The 19,889-nt window shown below is 34.0% G+C and overlaps 2 protein-coding genes across 2 annotated transcripts; both read right to left on the reverse strand.

Annotated features, from left to right (window-relative positions):
* Positions 1-3,045: 3,045 nt before the first annotated feature.
* Positions 3,046-4,404, reverse strand: LOC133879135 (uncharacterized). The gene is made up of 3 exons (XM_062317678.1): positions 4,005-4,404; positions 3,417-3,500; positions 3,046-3,155 (listed from the first exon to the last, which is right to left on the reverse strand). Exons 1-3 carry the CDS (start codon positions 4,402-4,404, stop codon positions 3,046-3,048), a joined length of 594 nt encoding a protein of 197 aa, XP_062173662.1.
* A 6,485-nt stretch (positions 4,405-10,889) lies between these two features.
* Positions 10,890-18,204, reverse strand: LOC133880271 (carotenoid cleavage dioxygenase 7, chloroplastic). The gene is made up of 7 exons (XM_062319190.1): positions 17,400-18,204; positions 16,314-16,442; positions 14,947-15,078; positions 14,284-14,559; positions 13,301-13,386; positions 12,088-12,402; positions 10,890-11,312 (listed from the first exon to the last, which is right to left on the reverse strand). The coding sequence occupies exons 1-7, from the start codon at positions 18,145-18,147 to the stop codon at positions 11,163-11,165; spliced, it is 1,836 nt and encodes a 611-aa protein (XP_062175174.1). The 5' UTR covers positions 18,148-18,204; the 3' UTR covers positions 10,890-11,162.
* Between the last annotated feature and the right edge of the window lie 1,685 nt (positions 18,205-19,889).

The following is a 19,889-nucleotide window of genomic DNA, read 5'->3' on the forward strand; positions in this document are numbered from 1 at the left end:
AGACCTTCCTAGAAGCAATGTCCAGAAAGAAGCCAATTACTATTTTCATTGATCAAGATGCAGCAATGTCAGCTTCTATCAAGGAAGTGATGCCTGAAACGTATCATGCGTTGTGTAGTTGGCACATGTAGCAGAATGCTAATAGGCACTTGAGCTATTTAGTTAAAGGTGGTCCTGATTTAATAAAGACTTTTTAGCATGTGTCTATGAGTATAATGATGAAAATGACTTTCTATCTGCTTGGAATATCATGTTGGAAAAATACGATGCTCATGAAAATAAATGGCTATTGGATATATTTAAATTGAAGGAGAAATGGGCTCAAGCATATGTAAAGAGGACATTCACGGCAGGAATGAGGAGTACACAACTAAGTGAGAGATTCAACTATGACTTGAAGGATTACTTGCGTATTGATCTCAATATACTAGAATTTTTCACTCATTTTGAAAGAGTTGTCATAAAAAACGTGACAAGGAGTTAGAGGCAGAATACAACTCTAGACAAAAATTACCAAGATTGAATCTCAACAGCTCACCTATTTTGAATCAAGTAGCTAAATTGTACACGCCTAATGTGTTTGAGTTATTTCAAAATGAAGTTGAAGAGTTACTGCCACTCTCTATTATCGACCACAATGCAAGTCAAGCGGCACACACATATGTTGTTGGAGTTTTCAATGGACATGGAGAATACAAAATCATGTGGAATCCATAGATCAAACTTTGTCTTGCAATTGTAGAAAATTTGAGAAATTTGGTATTTTGTGTCGACATACTCTAAAAATTCTTGATGTATTGGATATCAAGTTGATTCTTGACAGATATATTACAAAGAGATGGAGAAGAGACGCAAAAGATGAGAATGCAAAACATTTCACAAAGAAGGACATTGAGTTAGATATTCGATTGAAATATGCAGATAGGTATTGAGCTTTGTGTCCTAAATATATTCAATTGGTGAATGAGGCGTGTGAAACTGAAGAAGGCTTTAATATTCTAAACGCAGTTGTTGTAGATTTGAAGAAAAGACTTTGTGATGCAAAGAATTGCCAAGGTAATGTAAAAGAAGATAATATTAGGCTTTCGACTAATACTGTGGACAAAGAAGATCAATAATGTGTTTTAGTCATGATATGACCAAAAGGAATAAAGAAAAAAGAGACTTATCGTAATAAGAAACGTCGACCCAAATCATGGATAGAAAATATGAAGAAACCAAAAGAAGGCACATCAAAGAATCAAACAAAGGAAATCAAAGTGTCAAAAGTAGTCTACTAAATTATTCTTATTGACTTCTCATGTTCAACTTTATTATCTTACTAAACGCATATGATTTTTACAAGGTATAGAAGCACATGATTGCATGGCACAGAAGAGTAACAATGATATCACACATGCTCATGTTCCTAACTTTACCCAAATATCTAAGGTAATATATTCATAAAACTATTTTTAATTACAAGGTTGCATAATTGACTTATTTAGTTAATCTATTGCTGAGTTTATCATAAATTCAATTATGTCTTGTCTTCTTTATGATTTTTTTTTTTCTTAAAATATTTTCTTTCTAGATACTTGTATCTCGAAGTTTCCCTAATCCAAGCTTTATACAAGAGGAAACAACTAAATAAGTCCAAAAATGAAGGTATATTATTTTCTGACTAAGAAGAATGCAACTAAAAAAGAAACTGAATCATGAATACTATATTTTGATTTTTTTTTTTAAATTCTTGCAAGACCTCAGTAGTCTCATGAATGAAGGAACATGGTGGAAGGTCTAGGAGCTTGGTGGTTATGTGTTGTTGATTTTATTTGATGATGTTGGATATTGTACCAATTTGTTATGTTAAGATGGTTTATTTCTTAAGAATTTTTGGATATATGTGTATGTGGTTGGTTTCCTCACTTGAATTGTTTTTGTGGATGTTTTGCTCTAATAGGATGGTACAAAGCTTTCTCTCATCATTTAAGAGGAAAATTCTTTTAGGTAGATCTTATTTTATTATGATTTCAAGGAGGCCACCTTTGCAGGCCAACCTTTGCTGATTAGTTGGAAGACAAAACCATGTGATACTCGCATTGAAAGTGAAAGTAAATAACATAATGCTCCATAAGGCAATTATCAACCAATAACGTTCCCTTTTTACCTCCAACAAACACACCATTCAAATTTTAAGATAAACAAAAAAAAAATGCTATCAAGAAATAGTTTAAAGCATCATTTACATTGTAAACAGATGGCTTTAACTAATGTACATCCTAGTATTGCTCCACACCCAATTACTATCATCACAAGTGTAGATATTCTAAAATTATTAGGCAAGAAATTGCCATAAATTCAATTGCAAGCCGATGTTAATTGGTCTTCACCCCATTATGAATGTTGTCCACCTGATTAGAAGCCATTTGACAAGCTAAAGTAGACCACCGTAACATTCAATCTAACAAAAAATTCTCAAGGTGAAAACTAATACCGGAAAAAAATTGACAAACAAAAAATAAAAATAAAAATATAGTTGCACATACCTTGCTCAAGTTTTGAAATTATTGAAGCATCATTGTAATTGGGAAAATCTCTTTGGCTTTCCATTTGATTGCCAATAAAGATTAAAAAAAATGGAATTTTAAAAGAAGAAGAATGTATAACATTACCCTCATAGCTAGTTTGGATGCATGGTGAGCAAATTGATGTGGATAGTCTAAACTCAAAGTTTTAGGGGCCTTGTTGGGTGTAGTATTGGATTTAGGCATTGGGACATAGGTAGATGTAAGAAATACTAATGGAATAAGGATTGAATTAATTATACGTGCTTATTTTCCTCCTTGATTTATAATTCCTGTATTTTGGTATATGAGATTCTTCTTTTTCTGATTTTATGCAATTACCACAAATGCATGCACAACAAATGAAAGTGTACACTGCTGAAACGCATACCATACATATGTCCATAAATGAAAAGCAAACATAGATCATATTGTTGATACTACCACCATTCATCATAAAAAACATAGTAAGCTAAGCCAAACATGGAATACAACTAAGTTAGAGTGGGTCATCATTTGCATCAGCTTCTGGATGCTCATAGGGGTAATCAACAATTTCCAAACCATTCAATTTATGGGGTTTCCAGAAAAGCTGGAATTCAAATAGATCTGTAACCAGAGAAGAAACAAAGGAATTTCAAAATTTGAAATTTGGATATTGAAATTGGTTTTTAAAATTGTTAAAAAAATATAAAATAACACAAAGTTATTCAAAAAAAAAAAAACTGGTTTATATATATATATATATATATATATATATATATATATATATATATATATATATATATATATATATATATATATATATATATATATATATATATATATAATTAGAGAACAATATATATATTTTTTTTGATAAAAAAAAACCTTTATAGCACCAACCAACCAGAAACACAATCCCACTATTACAATCTACACGCAGGCAAGAACGAGCAATAAGCTCAGCAATCCCTTGCAACAGCAAACAAGGAAACAAAGGTAGACAAACAACAATATGCCTAACACCTAAAAAAACATCAACAACTAACAACCAAGAAGACTATAAAAAAGGAAGATTCCAAAGTTGGGCTATCTTCAGATTCTCCCTTGTCCTCTTGAAATTCCCTTTAACCAACAATCTTGCTCTAATTTTCCATTTAATCTTTAACAGTAAAGCTTCCTCAGTAGCAACATTACTGTTATGAAGCAAAGCATTCCTCTGCCTCCACAAATTATAGACTGCAGCACCCAAACACAGAATCCTCAATCTGGTTTTAAAACAGTCTCTACTCAATTCAGTAATACACCAATAAGTAATCTCTTCCCATGTCTCCAAAGAACGATGCTCCAAACAGAGGACCATAAGACTTCTCCATAAACGTTTACTAAAACCACATTGGAAGAAAAGATGAGCCTTGTTTTCAATACTACCTCAGCAAGAAAGACGCAAACAATCACCCTCATACCCCCACTTACACATCTTTTCTTTGGTTATTAAAGCATCCTTGAACACCAACCACAAAAGAAAAGAGTGCCTAGGAATAGCAACCGTGTGCCACACTACTCTCCACCATTTCACCTGAGGAGCCCTTGTCCTTAAGAAATCCCAAGTATCAGCACAAGCATACTTGCCTGTTCTGCTATGCCACACAGGGAGATCAACTTCCCCAATATCAACCTCCGAAAGCTTACTTTGCAGCTCCACTAGCTTATCCGATCTAGCATAAGGCCAAAACCAATCTCCATTCCTTATCACAGTGGATAACTTGGCACCAAGAGAGCTCCTTGCATCATACACTGCTCTATGGCCATACTTTTCCAGCAAACATCCATCCGGATGCCAAACATCCAACCATAAAAAAAATACGACTTCCATCCCCCACTTTGAACCTCAATAGCCTCTTAGCTAACTCCCTTAACTTAAGAATTTGTTTCCAGCTCCATGAACAAGATTGAAGAATTGAGATTTGCCAAAAGCTCCTCCCCCTCAATTAATTCTCATTCACCCAAGCTACCCAAATGGAACCAGCTTGAGCAAAAAGATTCCACACATGCTTCAACATAGCTGATTGATTCCATACATATAACCTCTTAAGCCCCAAGCCACCTTCCTTCTTTGGCAAACAAACTCTCTCCCAAGAGACCTTAGCCTTAGCATGTTCATCCTTGCCACACCAAAGGAAACGATTAAGCTTTCGCTCAAGCAACCGAATCACAGCCTTAGGGAGGATGAAAATATTAGACCAGAAAACTTGGAGGCTAAAAAGAACAGAAGAAATCAGCTGCAATCTTCCAGCAAATGATAGATGTTTAGCACACCAAGAATCTATTCGTGAAGTAAACTTGACCACAAGGCCCTCACAATCTGCAACAGTAAGCCTTTTAGTTATTAAAGGGACTCCCAAATACCTCACAGGGAGACAACCTTCAGCCATCTTCAAGGTTTCCAACAGACACTGCTTCTCTTCAACAGGGTCTCCAGAGCAAAAAAAAGAGCTTTTAGTAGGATTAGCCTTCAATCAGGATAAATCTTCAAACTCCACAAGGACCCCTTGAATGACCCTAATGGAATCTGTTGTAGCAACTGAAACAATAAGTAGATCATTTGCAAAGCATAAATGAGTTAGTCCTAAGGAATGACATTTAGGATCAAAGCCAAACCTCGGATCAGTAGTAGCAGCCTCAGTCAACAATAAAGAAAACATTTCCATAGCAATAACAAAGAGATAATGAGATATAGGGTCTCCTTGTCTCAGCCCCTTCCTTCCCAAGAAAAAACCCACTAAAGAACCATTCAGGGCAATAGTGAAACAAGGACTGGAAATACACTCTTTAATCCACTTTTCAAACCTCAATGGGGCCCCAAAACAACGCAAGCAGTGCAGAATAAAAGCCCAGCTGACTGAGTCATAAGCTTTCATTAAATCTACCTTTAGAGTACACCTTGGCCGACCACCATCCTTGTGATAATCACTCACAATTTCTTGTGCTAGAAGGATGTTTTCAGCAATGCTTCTGTTTGGAATAAAAGCTCCCTGATTAAGGCTTATAATATCCTCAAGCCCCGACCTTAATCTATTAGCTAGGATCTTTGTAATACATTTATAGACCACATTACAGCAAGAAATAGGCCTGTAATCACTCATGGAAGAAGGATTCTTTTTCTTACGCACAAGAGTAATGATTGTAGCATTAGTTTCTTTAAGTAATCTGCCTGAACTGAAAAATTCAAGCACTGCATCAACAACATCCTCTCTAACTACCTCCCAAGTTGAATGATAAAATCCAGCCGAGTACCCATCCGGGCCTGGTGCCTTGTTCTTTTTTAAAGAAAACATAGTCTTCCTCACCTCCTCTCTAGTTACAGCAGCCTCCATTCCCATAATACAACCAGCAGAGAATCTCTTTTGGACCAGCCTAGAGATGCGCTCAGCCTTGTTAAGAGTAAAGGAATGTGAAGTTTCACCAAGCAACTTCTAATAGAAATTAATCACAATCCTCTTAATTCCCTCCATGTCTTCAACTGAATTCCCTTCAGCATCTTTAATAGATTTCACCAGATTGTGAGAATTCCTCATTTTCACCACTTTGTGGAAATAACTATTATTCCCATCCCCTAAGTTTAACCACTGGTTTCTGGATTTTTGTTTTAAAAACTTCTCCTCTGCAGAAGAAATAGAAACAAACTCATGCAAGCATTCTTTTTCCTTCCTATAGCACCCTTCCGACCCATGAGAAGCAAGGAAAGCTGATTGTGCTTCAGCAAGTGCTTGTCGGGCACATTCCACCCTCTGAGCTAGACCTCCAAAGATCTCCCTGTTTTTGACCTTTAGAACTTGTTTTGTAGCTTTCAATTTGGCATACAACCGAAATAAAGCATAGCCAGTTACCTCAGTAGACCAACTCTCCTTGATCCAATCCAAGAACTGAGGATGATCTGCCCAAAAATTGAAAAATTTAAAAGGCTTAGGGCCATAGCTAATGTACTCCTCTACTGCCACTAAAGCAAGGGAATGATCAGAAACACCTCCTACAAGAAACTTAACTGAGGTATTAACAAAAACAGTGAGCCACTCAAGATTAGCCATAACCCGATCAGGTTTTTTGGAGACAAAGTCATCCCCACTTTGTTTGTTAGACCAAGTATGATATAGTCCAGTAAAAGCCAAATCATCCACTTCCAGACTATTAATGCAATTGATGAAACCAAGTTCATAACAAGAAAAGCCAGACTTACCCCACTTCTCTTGATGGAACCGAATGACATTAAAATCACCTCCTAAGAGCCAAGGAAAGGAACCCACTTTGGACTTCAGATAAATGAGTTCCTGCATCAACAATCTCCTTTCTATCCCATTAATAGAACCATAAATTCCAGAAAAGAACCAAGGACCCCTCCCATGAGTGGCTACCTTACAAGAGATCACTTGTTCATGTAGGGAAACCAATTTACTAGATGTGAGACCCGGATTCCAACAAATCCAGATCCTACCCAAACGATGAGTACCATAGTTATTAATCCAATCCCAACCAGGCACCAAAGCATTTACTATCTCTTGAGCTTTATCCTGTTTCACTCTTGTTTCAATTAGGCAAGTATTGACACCTTTAGCCTATTCACCATCTTTCTGACCTCTCTTTGCTTAAAGGGGTTATTTAAGCCCCTTATATTCCATATCAGGAGCTTCATTAGTGAGTGGGAGAAAAGCCTCTCTCAACAAAGGCCCCATCACCTTGATTCCCCATGACTCTCTTCCCCTTGTCTTTTGAAGATAATGCATTCTCAAAAACTTCCAGAAACGTAGTTGGAGTCCTTGGAGCAATCTGGTCCTCCATTTCATCTTCCACATCATTACTCCCAAAGGCTCCAAAAGAATTAGACATTCTGTCACCCTGCCTCCTAGTATGAGCCTTAGAAGGGCTTGATACAGGGAATCTCCTTGTTGGAACAGGAGGTTTCCTTCCTGGAGACTTGCATGTTGCTTCTGGAGAAGTCCTTGCTGCAATTGGAGACTTCCTTATGGTGCCTACTGCAGGCCGACTAATTGCCCTGTCAAAGACCTTAGTAGTCTTTTGTGGCTTAACAACTGTCGTCTCTTTTCTCTTAGGCACCCATATCTTCTTGTCCTCCTTATTAGTAGCACATGCATAGGAAACATGGCCAAACTTACCACAACCTGAGCACTTTGGGGGGAGCCAAAGATACTCCACCCCAATGCTGATAATAGTACCATTAGCTCTCCTAATGTGTATCTCCTTAGGACAAACAGATTTAGTATCAATCTCCACTAGGACCCTCGCAAAGCCTAGTCTTTGTTGCTCCTCTGTAACTCAATCTGCATAAAGCGGTTTCCCCACTCCACTTGCCGCAAGACTAAGACCTCTTGTGGTCCAAAATTCCAGAGGAAGGTTCATCAATTTCACCCATATAGGGATAGAGAACAATATATTAGATGATAAATGTTAGAATATTAATTAAAGTATAATACTATACACCACATTTTTATCAAAAAAAAAAATTATAATAAATGCTCACTCTCGTGTGTATTAGCCGGCTAATCTCTCTGTTTTTCACTTTGAATTTCCACCCATGAATGCTAAAAGTGCAAACACGGTCGCTGGTTAATGCAGAAACATGAAATAAAATTGAAATGAGCCGAACAGGGGACAGAACAAAAAGCAAAAATGGTGGTCTTGGGCCAACAGGGAGTCCTAAAGCAATGCTCTAAATAGGTTCTGTCCAGCTCATGAGAGCCCCACAAGGACGCACCTTTCACGCTACGATCAACAGGAAGGACAATAAATTATATAATTAATTTGGTTATGGTTTTTTTATTTTTTATAATTTTCAGTTATTATTATTATTATTATTTTTTTTTAAAAAAAGATCGTTCTTTTTTGTTTTCTTATTTTTTTTTCGTTAATTTCTTTATTTTTTTTTTTAAAAAACTTTTTTAGTGTTTTTTTTTTTTTTTCAAATTTATAAGGACATTTTTGTCTTATTCAAAAAAATTTAGGTTTATTTTTGTTCTTTTGTTGGTTTTAAGGAAGACATTGACATTTTTTTTTGGTAATTTGAGGAAAATATTAACACAATTGGTAGTTTGTGGAGCTATTAACTATTAAGTAGTAGTTTAAAGAAAATATGTGTACTTTTTCCCTTTACTTTTCTCATCAGCCAAATAACCAATCTTTTGGTTATGGTTTTTCCTGTTACTTCTCGGCAATCCGCATCATATATACTTCCTCCTATAATTTTGCAATTCTTGATTATTGATTTTGTAAATCAGGAAATAATTTTATTCAAAAAAATGCTAGACCAACAACTATTTTTCAATTTGTTAATATGTATTAGCATGTATTAAAAAAAAAAAAACGATTTATGCAGTTGCAATCACATGCTAACATATGGAAGCAAGTTTTGTAAAAATAGTTATATAGTCATAACGTTACTCATTTGATTCATGAAACATGAAGTGGTTTGTACCTTTACATGACATAAATTAATCTTTAAAGATTATGGATGTTGAGTTTGAATTTGCAAAACCTAGACTTTGATTTTGGTTGAACCCCTAAATTTATAGGACCTTCTCCAATTGAGAGAACTAGAAATGAGCCGATCCTAGTTGTGTATAAAGGATCGGCTCCTTTCCAATTGAAATCAACTAGAGCGGATCTTGATGCAAATTTATCGCATTTGTTTGACAAAAATTTTGTAACCCAAAATTTAGAAATAGATAAGTTTTGCAATTGACATTAACATAGGGTTTTTTTTTTTTGGACTTTTGAGCATCTATAAACCATTAGTCAACAATCATCTCCACCACATTTGCATTTGCAATTGTTATATGCGAGTAAGGTTGTCAATTCATATTTTTGTGTCAGGTTCGAATCTTATCAAGATATAGGTAAATTATAATTCGACCAATTTAATTAAATATGTCAAACTCTTTAATCATAATCTCCTAATTTCATGTTGAGTTTGTGTTGGATTTGCAAGTCGTGTAAAAAATTGTCAATCTTAAATGTTGTGTGTCGGGTGTTAAAGTGTTCCACATTGCCAAGAGATACATGATTTGGGTACTTTATAAGTCATGAACACCTCTCATCTCTCAAGGCGTTTTTTGAGAGTAAGCCCATAGACTTTTACATGGTATCAGAGCAGGTTCCGTAGACGATGATGAGCCTTTCCCTCTAGATGTTGAACAAGTGTTTGGCTAAAAGTTGTCACACGTGAATGGGTGTATTAATTAAAATGTCCCACAACGCCAAGATATATATGATCTGGGCACTTTATAAGCCATAGACACACCTCTTCTCTCAAGGCATCTTTTGAGAGTGAGTAAGGCCCATTAACTTTTACATGGTATCAGAGCTTCAGGGCCTTGGACAATGTTGGGCCTTTCCTCCCGTTGTACACGTGTCTAGACAATAGTGTCACACGTGAGAGGGCGTGTTAAGAGTCCCACATTGTCAAGAGATACATGACCTGTACACTTTATAAGCCATGAACACCTCTCATCTCTCGAAGTGTCTTTTGAGAGTGAATAAGGCCCATAAACTTTTATATCGAGTTCAAGTTATGTCGATACATGGGTATCAAACTATATAAGTCACCTCTATATATAACATCTCAATCCTAACCCACTAATTTCATACTTAAATTATATCAAGATCGTCATTCATGTTAAAAATTACTGACCATTTACCACATTTCTTCTGTGCATGCGTAGAACATATTTGAATGCGACAACTATAGGAAGAGAGCACTACTTTATTATATGCTTATGTTGCTTTTTTTTCTTTCCTTTTTCCTTTTTCCATTTTCTTTAATTTGTCCTTTTTCCTTTTCTTCTATTTGTGTGTTTACTGTTTACTGTCACGGATGCAAACTTGCAATGACTTTGGATGTGCAAAATATATACGTTGGACTTTGATTTTGGTTGAACCTCTATAGTTATCACCTTTGTTTGATCAGATTTTAATAAACTCATGAGGCCTGGAAATAGGGTAATTAAGCTCTAATTATAAAATGAAAGGATATAAAGTTTTGAAATTCTGCTACCTCTTATGCATACCCCTATTTGGGCATCCGCCTATGACAACGGTAAGAGACGGAATTAGAATTTTTCATCCGAATAGACCAAAATATGAATGATTTATCGTAAAAATGCATTTAGAATTTTGATAAGGGCCAAACTTAATTTTTAAACTTATATGTAACTTAATAAAAAAATGTAAAAGAAAATTTAAAAATCAAAGGAGGCAATAGCTCCCTTTTTTCTTTCTTTCAGTTTTTCTTCTTTTTGTGTGTTTACCATTTCTTCTCAAATCATTGTATTAATGTTAAGCAATATAAAATTCAGACCAAAGAAAGAAATAATTTCATATTAACACTAACAATATTGAGACTGTACAAGAAGATAAAAGTCTCAATCTATTAAAGAACATGACTAGCCCTTCTGCATGGAATTTGGATATTTTTTTTTCAATTTAAATGAATTGGTGAGAAGAGCCAATAATGTGAAATGATAATTTTGTCCTTCTGTTTACATGAATCGGCCGGCTCCTCTCCCGTTCAAATGCATCCGGAGCCAACGGAAATGTTTTTTTATTTATAGCAAGCAAATAAAATTACTTGTCATCAGAGGCCCAAAAGCCATGAAAGCCAAGAGGAAAATTCAGGTTCTTGGGGACTTCAAGTCTTGCTACGAGTGCATCGTCTTCTCCAATCCTCTTAGGATCCAGAATCACAAGATAGCACCTCTGTATTGAAACCGCATACTGCAAAGTATGGGGAAAAAAGAAAAAGAAAAAACAAAACAAAATAAAACACATGCATGCATTTATATTTATATATATACAACTCAATATAAATCCACAATGAAATATTGTCACCATTGGCCTATAATTACTATATATATAGTGACAAAATGTCTAAATGTTATGTGTCACTAATTACGTGTGACGAATTCCAATTTTAACGGCTAAATTTGACCCAAATTAGTGTCACTTCGAACAAAATAGCAGTTTGTAGGAGCGAGTTGCAGTGAGTTAAAGTTTTGAAATGTGTGAATGGATAAGGATCCTCTACGTTTCCTTGTAAAGATTTAATATTAGTACATCTAACGGTATATATGATTGTTTATATATATCGTTAGATATACTAATTTTAAATTCTGATAATGAAATAATTAGATATTATCAATTTCATTTGAAACTGCAGGGAGGATCGATCCTATTCCATTATGAAAGAGGTGATAGTTTGGAAGCAAGGTGAAATTTATCTTTTAGATTGAAGTTAAAAACGTATTATTTTACAGGTTAAACTGTAATTTTACTAAACACTTCACTGCATTTTTAAAAATTCCACGTTTTATTTTAAAGCTACGAATCGAAACGGACTTAAGTATGGCTAAAAACATGTGCTATATATATTCGTATGGAAAGTCTCTAAGCCTCTAAGGCTCTAAACTTTGAAAATTAGGAGTAGGGCTAGGCATTAATTATCACATCTCAGTGGAGTTTGGTAAGATATAATGATGAAGGCATTGCTCACCTCAACCACAAGAAGGTATCCATCGTCTTCTTCATCCCCTTTGGCAACGAAAATCGGCTCGCCGATAAATCTCCGGCTACCGACGGACCATGTACGGACAGAATTGTTTAACAAGTTGAGCTTCACCACACTATCAAACGGAAAATGTGGTAACGTTGGGCGAGACCCAGAAGAAGTTGCTGCATAAATGTATGTGTTTTTGCTCCCAGAGAAGGCTGGGTTTATTACAGGGAAATCTGATGACCTTTCCCATTCATTCATGGCCTCCACACTACATTTTTGGCTCTTCCCATCAGCGTCTAGTTGAATACATACCTGCATGCATGCATGATGATATATTTAGTATAATTTGATATTAATTATTAATTAAATAAATTAAATTTATTTCTTCCTTATCCGCTTAAGTGTAGTATACTTGATGTAGTTATATATAAATTAGAGACTTATTTGTTTTTTTTTTTCGACATGTCCACACAAGAGGGGGAGGGGGGATTCGAACTAGTGACTCCCGCTTCATGAGACATGGTCTCCGGCCGATTGAGCTATCCCTTGAGGACTATAAATTAGAGACTTAGAGCACTATGGGCAGATACCCAATCATTTTTCTTAAATTTATGAAACAAAATTACTTTTTGCTTCCCTTAACAAAACATTTCACAATAGATTCCTTTATATTTTTCTATATCAAATAAATACTCTTTATTTATTCTTATTTTATTCTTTTTCTTACTTTCCTACTTTTGGTCATTTTACTATTTTTTTTTTTTCATTTTTATCATTATATAATTCATTGGTTAACTACAGTGCTACCTACCCAAGAGTTTAGGGGAAATATAGGAAAATTGATGTGGGTGATTTTTTGTGACTTTTTTTTAATTTTTTTTTCCCTATATTTAGAGAAGGAAACTACCTATAGAGTATTTACTACTAGTATTCTTACATGTGATGAAGAGATTGTACGTTGAGTATACGCATATTTGTGAAAAAAAAAAAAAAAAAAAAACTTAATTAAGCCAACATTAGAAAAGATCTCACAAGTGTAGGAAGCTAATATAACACTATTAAATCCAAATCCATTAACATCAATTTTTGAGACGAATGGTATCATCCTAGTATGTTCTATATATTATGGTCTCATTAAAAAAAAAAACTCCCGAAAGTGTTAATTTCCTCAGCAAAGTATACATGAGAGACAGAGAGTGAGAGAGGGAACCTTAGCAAGATGAGGTAGGAACTCATTTTCACCTTCATTTACGTTCATAGTTGAAGGGTCTAGCTTACCGCTTTGCCAATTATAACCTGTCCAATGGGAAAGTGTCCATATTATTATTTTCAGTCAAAAGATGTGCAACAGAGTAAGAGTCGGTTTGGGACTGCGATTTTGCAGATAAAAAGTACGATTTTAAACCAAATTACAGAAAATGAATAGTTTGAGAATTGCTATATGATTTTTAAGGCCAACTTGCGATTTTGCCAAACTCTTAATTACAATTTTAAAAATTACTTTTTCAAATCGTATTTTTTCAAATTGCAAATCAAAATGAACCTTAATGCTAGAAATTATATTTTTATTTTACAATTAGTTCTTCCATATTGTTGACGTAATAATTCTAATCGACTCTTAAATCAGTTCTTATTTAAAAAATTTTTAAAAAAAATAGTTAAGACTACCACATTAACATTGTTGAACATTAATTACAAAAAGAAAAAGAAAAAGTGATATATAAGATTACTCATTTAAAAAACATAAAATCTCATAACTCCCGTTTCCTTGGTGTTCTTAAATATCACTCTTTATTCCCAATTAGGATTACAATTATTTTTTAAGCCAATTTTCTACCATTTTAATTGTTATTATTTTTTTTTTATCAGAAGATTGTGACTAATTAATGTGATTGTGAGAGGAAAAAAAAAGAAAAAAAAAGAAGACAAATTCCTTTAGCAAAATGCTACGTGTACTTATAAATATTAACTCTTTGATATGGTACTGAAAATCACCATTAAATTTAGAACAGGTTAATCTTTCTATTTCACATCAATGACAATTTTTATTACCACATCAGAAAATAAGCATTTGAAAGTAAACCTAGCATTTCTCGTTCCTTTAAGTGGCCAAAGCGCCAAAAAATAAAAAAATAAAAAATACAAAAAATAAAAAAACCTTATAAAATTTATTGAGAGAAATGACGTACGTACCAAAAACTTTATGAAAGTTGAACCAGTGGTAGGAGCAAGTGACGGCTTGTATTTGGATGTGTAAATTGGCATTGAGATCCTTAACCTCAAAAGCATTGCCAACGTGGAGCAACCAAAACTGTGAAGGAGCTTCAACGGGCACTCTCCAATCTCGACCTTCTTCCCCAAATTCATCTGGAAATCGAGGAAGCAAATATATGGGAGATGTTTGTTTACTAGGGTTCACTGATATTGCTGATATCATTGGGGATATTCCACCCACTGCCGCCATTGAACCTGCATTTAATTAATTTTGCATTAATTAATTAATGTACAAATCATATTAATTTCTTTCTCTCCATCCCTAATTTCTTTCCAGTCATTTGTTAATACTTTTTTAGAAGATATTGTGATGTGATTTAAAATTAAAAGAAGTTTTGAGTGTATATATACATATAAAATAATATATATGTTAAATTTATTATTTTTTATTATCTTAAACTTTTTGAGACAACTAATAATTTAATTGTAAAAGGAAAATAGCTCCATAAATTTAATCATTTAATTAGCATTTTAAAATGTGCCGGGTTATATTCTACGAGCAGAAGAATTTAATAATAAAACTGAGGTTTTTCTTTTTTTTTTTTTTTTTTTTTTGGTCACTTTTTGTTTGCATTTTATTACCTATAACATCAAGCTTAATGCGATTGGCGAATAGTATATAATGAGTTTCCGTGAAGGCCCAATCATGGATCATTATGTGATCAGGGATGTTGAACTCTTGCTTCTTCAACAGCTTGAAGTCTGAATCAAATTCTGCACAAGCCAATTGTACCATCAAATTTACACTTTGTTCTCATGATTTTTTTTTTTTTTTTTTTATTTTTTATTTTTTTTTTTTATATATATATATATATATAAAGCCAATTTACCTACTCCTCTTAAACTATTACGCATTTAATTAATAATATCTTTTCAAATTTTTAACTGAGATCACAATATCCCTCTAAACTACCAAAAAGTTATCAATGTCCCCAAGGCCAGTAAAAAGATAAAAATAACTTTACAATTTTTTTCAATAAGATGAACATACCCCTATAAATTCAAAAAAAGAAAAAAATTATCAATTTTTTAAAAGAAAAAATTTTATTTTTAAAAAAAAAACGAAAATTTTAATTTTTTTTAAACAAAAAATTTTAATTTCTTTGAAAAAATTAAAAAACAAAAATTTTAATTTAGAAAAAAAAAGAAATTTTTTTAAAAAAGTTTTCTTTTAAATTTGTCGCCTGGTTTATATTATTATTATTATTTTTTTAATTTTGATTTATTAAGGGTATTTTTGCCATTGGGGGAAACATTAACAATTTTTAGTAGTTTGGAAAGAATATTGTCTAAATTGAAAATTTGGAAGGCCATTATCAATTGAGTGATAGTTTGAAGGGATATATATATATAAAAGGGGGCAGAGCCACTGAGGAGCTTGGGGGCTTAGCCCCAAGGCTTTCCCCCTAATTTTATTTATTTATTTATTTTTTTTAATTTGGCCTCCCCAATTTTTTTTCCCTTCAATTTGGCCCCCAAAAAAAATCTAAAAAAAAAAAATTAAAAATTTACCCCTAATTATTATTATTTTTAAGTTTACCCCCCAAATTTTTTTTTCTTCAATTTGGTCCTCTAAGTTACAGATGCTAGCTCTGCCCCTAATATACATATATATACACAAATACGTACTAAAACTAGTTAGAACATGGGTTCGAATTTCGCAATAAAAATCTCGTAAACCACTTTGGTTCTCATTGATGTTTTGATTGAGTTAGGTCAGGCTATGATTTAGTCGAACTTGAGGGAGAGCGCCTGCGATTTCCATTGTTTTAGGCCCCTCTTGTGCCGCTCCTAGGGATTAAGTGCTATTATATGGTCACACCCAAATAAAATAGCCATAGCCCAGTCTACCCCTTTTGGATAGGAAAAAAAAAAATTTAAAAAAAATAAAAAATACACAGTACTAAAAGATAGTAAAGCATGCATCATATACGTAGTTGTACGTTTACCGGAAAACGTAAAAGAACTGCGCGGCAGTAGCATATCCTCTGCATTGCATGAGGCTGTAAGAAGTCTATTCATGCGAGCATCGATCTTATAATGAGATAACAGTCGTTTTGGAGGCATTTTAAATACTCCTGTGGAAGTTAAGCAAAAATATAAAGAAATTAAAATATTCATAAAATCATATTCCATTAATTACAGTATATCAATACATAACTTTTTGTTTAGTACGTGCTTAGGAGATAATTAGGGTACACGAGTTGAACTATTTGAGATGAAAGTAATACTTGAAAAAAATTTACACTTACGAAAATGAGTAATGTTATTTAGTAGAGTGTTATACGATATATCACATGTTGACATGTGTAGGTAACAAGTTGTAAACGAGTTGTGAATCTAACATTTTTCTATGATAAAATAAAAGCGAAATGCATCGGAAGTAGGATTTTTCATTTTATTTTATTTTATTTTTTGTATGAAGGGTACGGTCCAAACCTTCGTAAATAAATAAATAAATAAATACATAAATACACATATATCTTTTATGTGTTTGTGCTCGCGCTTATGTAAAATAAGAGCAAAAAAGTTTTAAATTTAATTTCATAACAAATTATAAGTCGTAATTGTATATACAAGTTACATGTCTATAAATCATTTTTAAAAAGAACTCCCCTATTGAATACAAAAATTTTCTGGTTTACTATAGACATGTATCAAAAAATAGTATTTATATAGGGATTGAAAACAAATTTGGGGTACGGTTGCCAAAGACCCTACGATGATCAACATAGGTTCGTCCTTGACTACGTACACCCTTGTCCCACCCTAATCTCACTGGTATAATGTGACAGTATCCTTAACTTTAATTTTCTTTTTAATTGATACCACCACATCAATTCAGTACGTTTAAAATATATATAATGTGTAGCATTACTTATAATAAAAATGATAATTCCAAAATATTGTCGTAGCTGCCATATTACAAAGTAATGGATGCAACCTGAATATATGTGACCTTAATTAGCTTCACGCCATGTTTAATCCTTAATTAATTTAATCCATAATTGATGATAATTCATATACATACGTACCATACAAAAGTGGCTTCAACAGGCCGGCAGCTACGTCCCATATATCACCACTATTCTTTCCACTTTCCGGCAACGAATCACAACCGTCCATCACATCAAACCTCCCAACCGTATCCAACGTCCCAGATTCAATCTCATATGGCTCCCCACCTTCCCACAAACACAGTACCCTCCCTCCCCACCTCAACACGCTAGTATTAGCCACATTTTTCATCACCTTGGTATTACCAACCTTGCGTCCTCCTTTCAACACCGAAAATGGGCCCCGGTGGGTGAACCGCCACGTGTCGGTCACAGGGTCGTGCTCCTCCACCTGAGCATGGGTCTTCACGTACCTAGCCATGAACTTGACCTCCCTAGACACCTCATCAAACGTAAAGGCCCTGAGGTAACCGTGGCCATCCAGCGGGTGCACCGTCGAGCCATGGTCGTCGGCGAAAAGCCCCGGCCCGGCCAAATAATACGTGCCGGAGGGAAAGTCGTGTGGTATTGCACCGTTGACAACGGGAAGAGTTATGGGTTTGGCTGCCTCGGAGCGTTGCGACACAAATAGGAACTGGTAGTCCCAAAATGCAGCCACGGATTCATCGAGAACATCTATGGCTGAAGGGCTTGAAACATGGCTACTTGATGTGGGGATGGATATGGCATGCGATGGCGGCCTAAACCGGTGCGCTACAACCGGAGTTAGTTTCGCCGGCGAACGGAAACTTGTTAGAATATTGACATGGTGGGTTTTGGCTAGCATCTTTAGGCAAGAATTTTCTGTAGGAAAGGCGGCATATATGTATGTGCTTTAAATACGTACAGATTTGCCATCATTGATGTATGTGCTTTATTTAATGTGCATGGTGGGGTATATATATGTCGCATATAAATACATCATGGAGGACATGGAGGAATTTGCAAAGTGAATGTGGCAGACATAATGCTTGATATTTTATTTTATTTTATTTTTAATTAAGTTTCTTGTTCTGTTTTAGTCTGTGTCTTGTTCTTGTGGATCAGATATTTTTCCATATGCGTTTGTCTCGAGTAAGGGACACGTTAAAGTGGGGGCGGGGGGTAGCCATTATCGTCGATCGGTGCTTCGCTGATGATCAGCTTAGTTCTCAGAATCTTCTCAGCCATTGGATCCTCTGATCAGTTTATCAAAACCCACGTGATAATTTGAGAATCAGACCTAGCTTTATCGGAAATGCCAGATTTTGAGGTGGGAATTTGAGAAGCAAATCGAAGCTATGTTCTGTTCTTGGAGGCCGGCATCGGAGAGTTGCCGAACGCCGACGGTACTGTTTCTCCCCCCTTAAAACGGCGTCAAATACGTTTTCTTAATTAGTCCTATGCGATGTCGTTTAGTTTAAAAATAATAGAGTTAAATACTTTACGCTGGTTTGGGTGTGCGATTTTTTTTTGTATTATATTCTACTATTTTGTATTATATTTAAAATTGTGAATACCAAGAAAATTTATTTTTTGAAATTATGTTTAGATGGTTTAAAAAACCTGAAACAAAATTAAAAAAAAAATAAAAAATTGAATAAAATCTTAATATAATTTGAATTTTAGAAAGCAACCCAAACCATTCGTTATTTTTACACAAACTCCCCTATATATTTTTTTAGGGACAAAAACTTCTTACAAACTCAATTGTAAGAAAATTCATTAGATCCAAATTTTAAAAAGTGTCATGTGTTTCTATAACACGTGTTTCTCACATTTTATTTTATTTTATTTATTATTTTTTTTTTTAAAGTAATACTACATACATTCTCGCATCCACGCTATCTAACGTGGTAGTGAAAATCATTATTAAATTTTGGATGGACCGCTATTAAATTTTGGATTCATTGGTGATTGTCACTTCCACCAGAAAGTGTGCACTTGAGAGTTTGGGAGTGAGAATATATATAACATTTTTTTTTAATATCATTAATAAAAAAAAAAATATGGTTCTCACATGTTTAATAGACTAATATCACTTTTAGAGAAACTTCAGTTAGATGAATTCCTACTATTTAATTTGTACAAAATTTAGAACATCACCTAATGGGATGCTATATGACGCCAATTATGATATTTTTGTTAGAATTTTGAAATGAGGGGTGATTTACCCTTTTTTTTCTCTTAGTAAAAGCTACAACTTGGATTATTATATTCTTTGGATGGAGTTGGTTCTTCAATTCTTTGGAGTTTGGATTTGACTCTTAATCAATCTGTTGAAGCACGATCATATATAAAACTCATTCAAATTGTGGTGATTAAACTTTATGAGATGGTGGTTGATAATTTAATTTTCAAATTCACTAAGACCAAAAAACACAAAAGCCATAAGAAGATCAAATTTGTAGATTTATATATGCCCTACTATGCTCAAATTTGAATAAAAACCTAAATTTGTTGGCTAAAACTATTGCAAAACTGTTAAATTACAATTTTTTTTAAATTTAAATAGATAAAAAGAGATGAATTTTTCATTTATTTTAAGGA

This window comes from Alnus glutinosa, chromosome 10, assembly GCF_958979055.1.
Source record: "Alnus glutinosa chromosome 10, dhAlnGlut1.1, whole genome shotgun sequence".
NCBI classification, from domain to species: Eukaryota; Viridiplantae; Streptophyta; class Magnoliopsida; order Fagales; family Betulaceae; genus Alnus; species Alnus glutinosa.

Bases quoted from the DNA above. Each gene is read 5' to 3' on its own strand.
- LOC133879135 (XM_062317678.1), bottom strand. From the start codon at position 4,404: ATGGAAGTCGTATTTTTTTTATGGTTGGATGTTTGGCATCCGGATGGA. The intron at 3,501-4,004 runs GTAAGTGGGGGT...TGCTGTTGCAAG, and splicing joins AATAACCAAAGAAAAGATGT to GGATTGCTGAGCTTATTGCT. The intron at 3,156-3,416 runs GTTTTTTTTTAT...CTCTGGTTACAG, and splicing joins GGTTGGTTGGTGCTATAAAG to ATCTATTTGAATTCCAGCTT.
- LOC133880271 (XM_062319190.1), bottom strand. From the start codon at position 18,147: ATGCTAGCCAAAACCCACCATGTCAATATTCTAACAAGTTTCCGTTCG. The intron at 13,387-14,283 runs GTACGTACGTCA...CCCATTGGACAG, and splicing joins CAACTTTCATAAAGTTTTTG to GTTATAATTGGCAAAGCGGT. The intron at 12,403-13,300 runs GTTCCCTCTCTC...GCATGCATGCAG, and splicing joins TCCTACCTCATCTTGCTAAG to GTATGTATTCAACTAGACGC.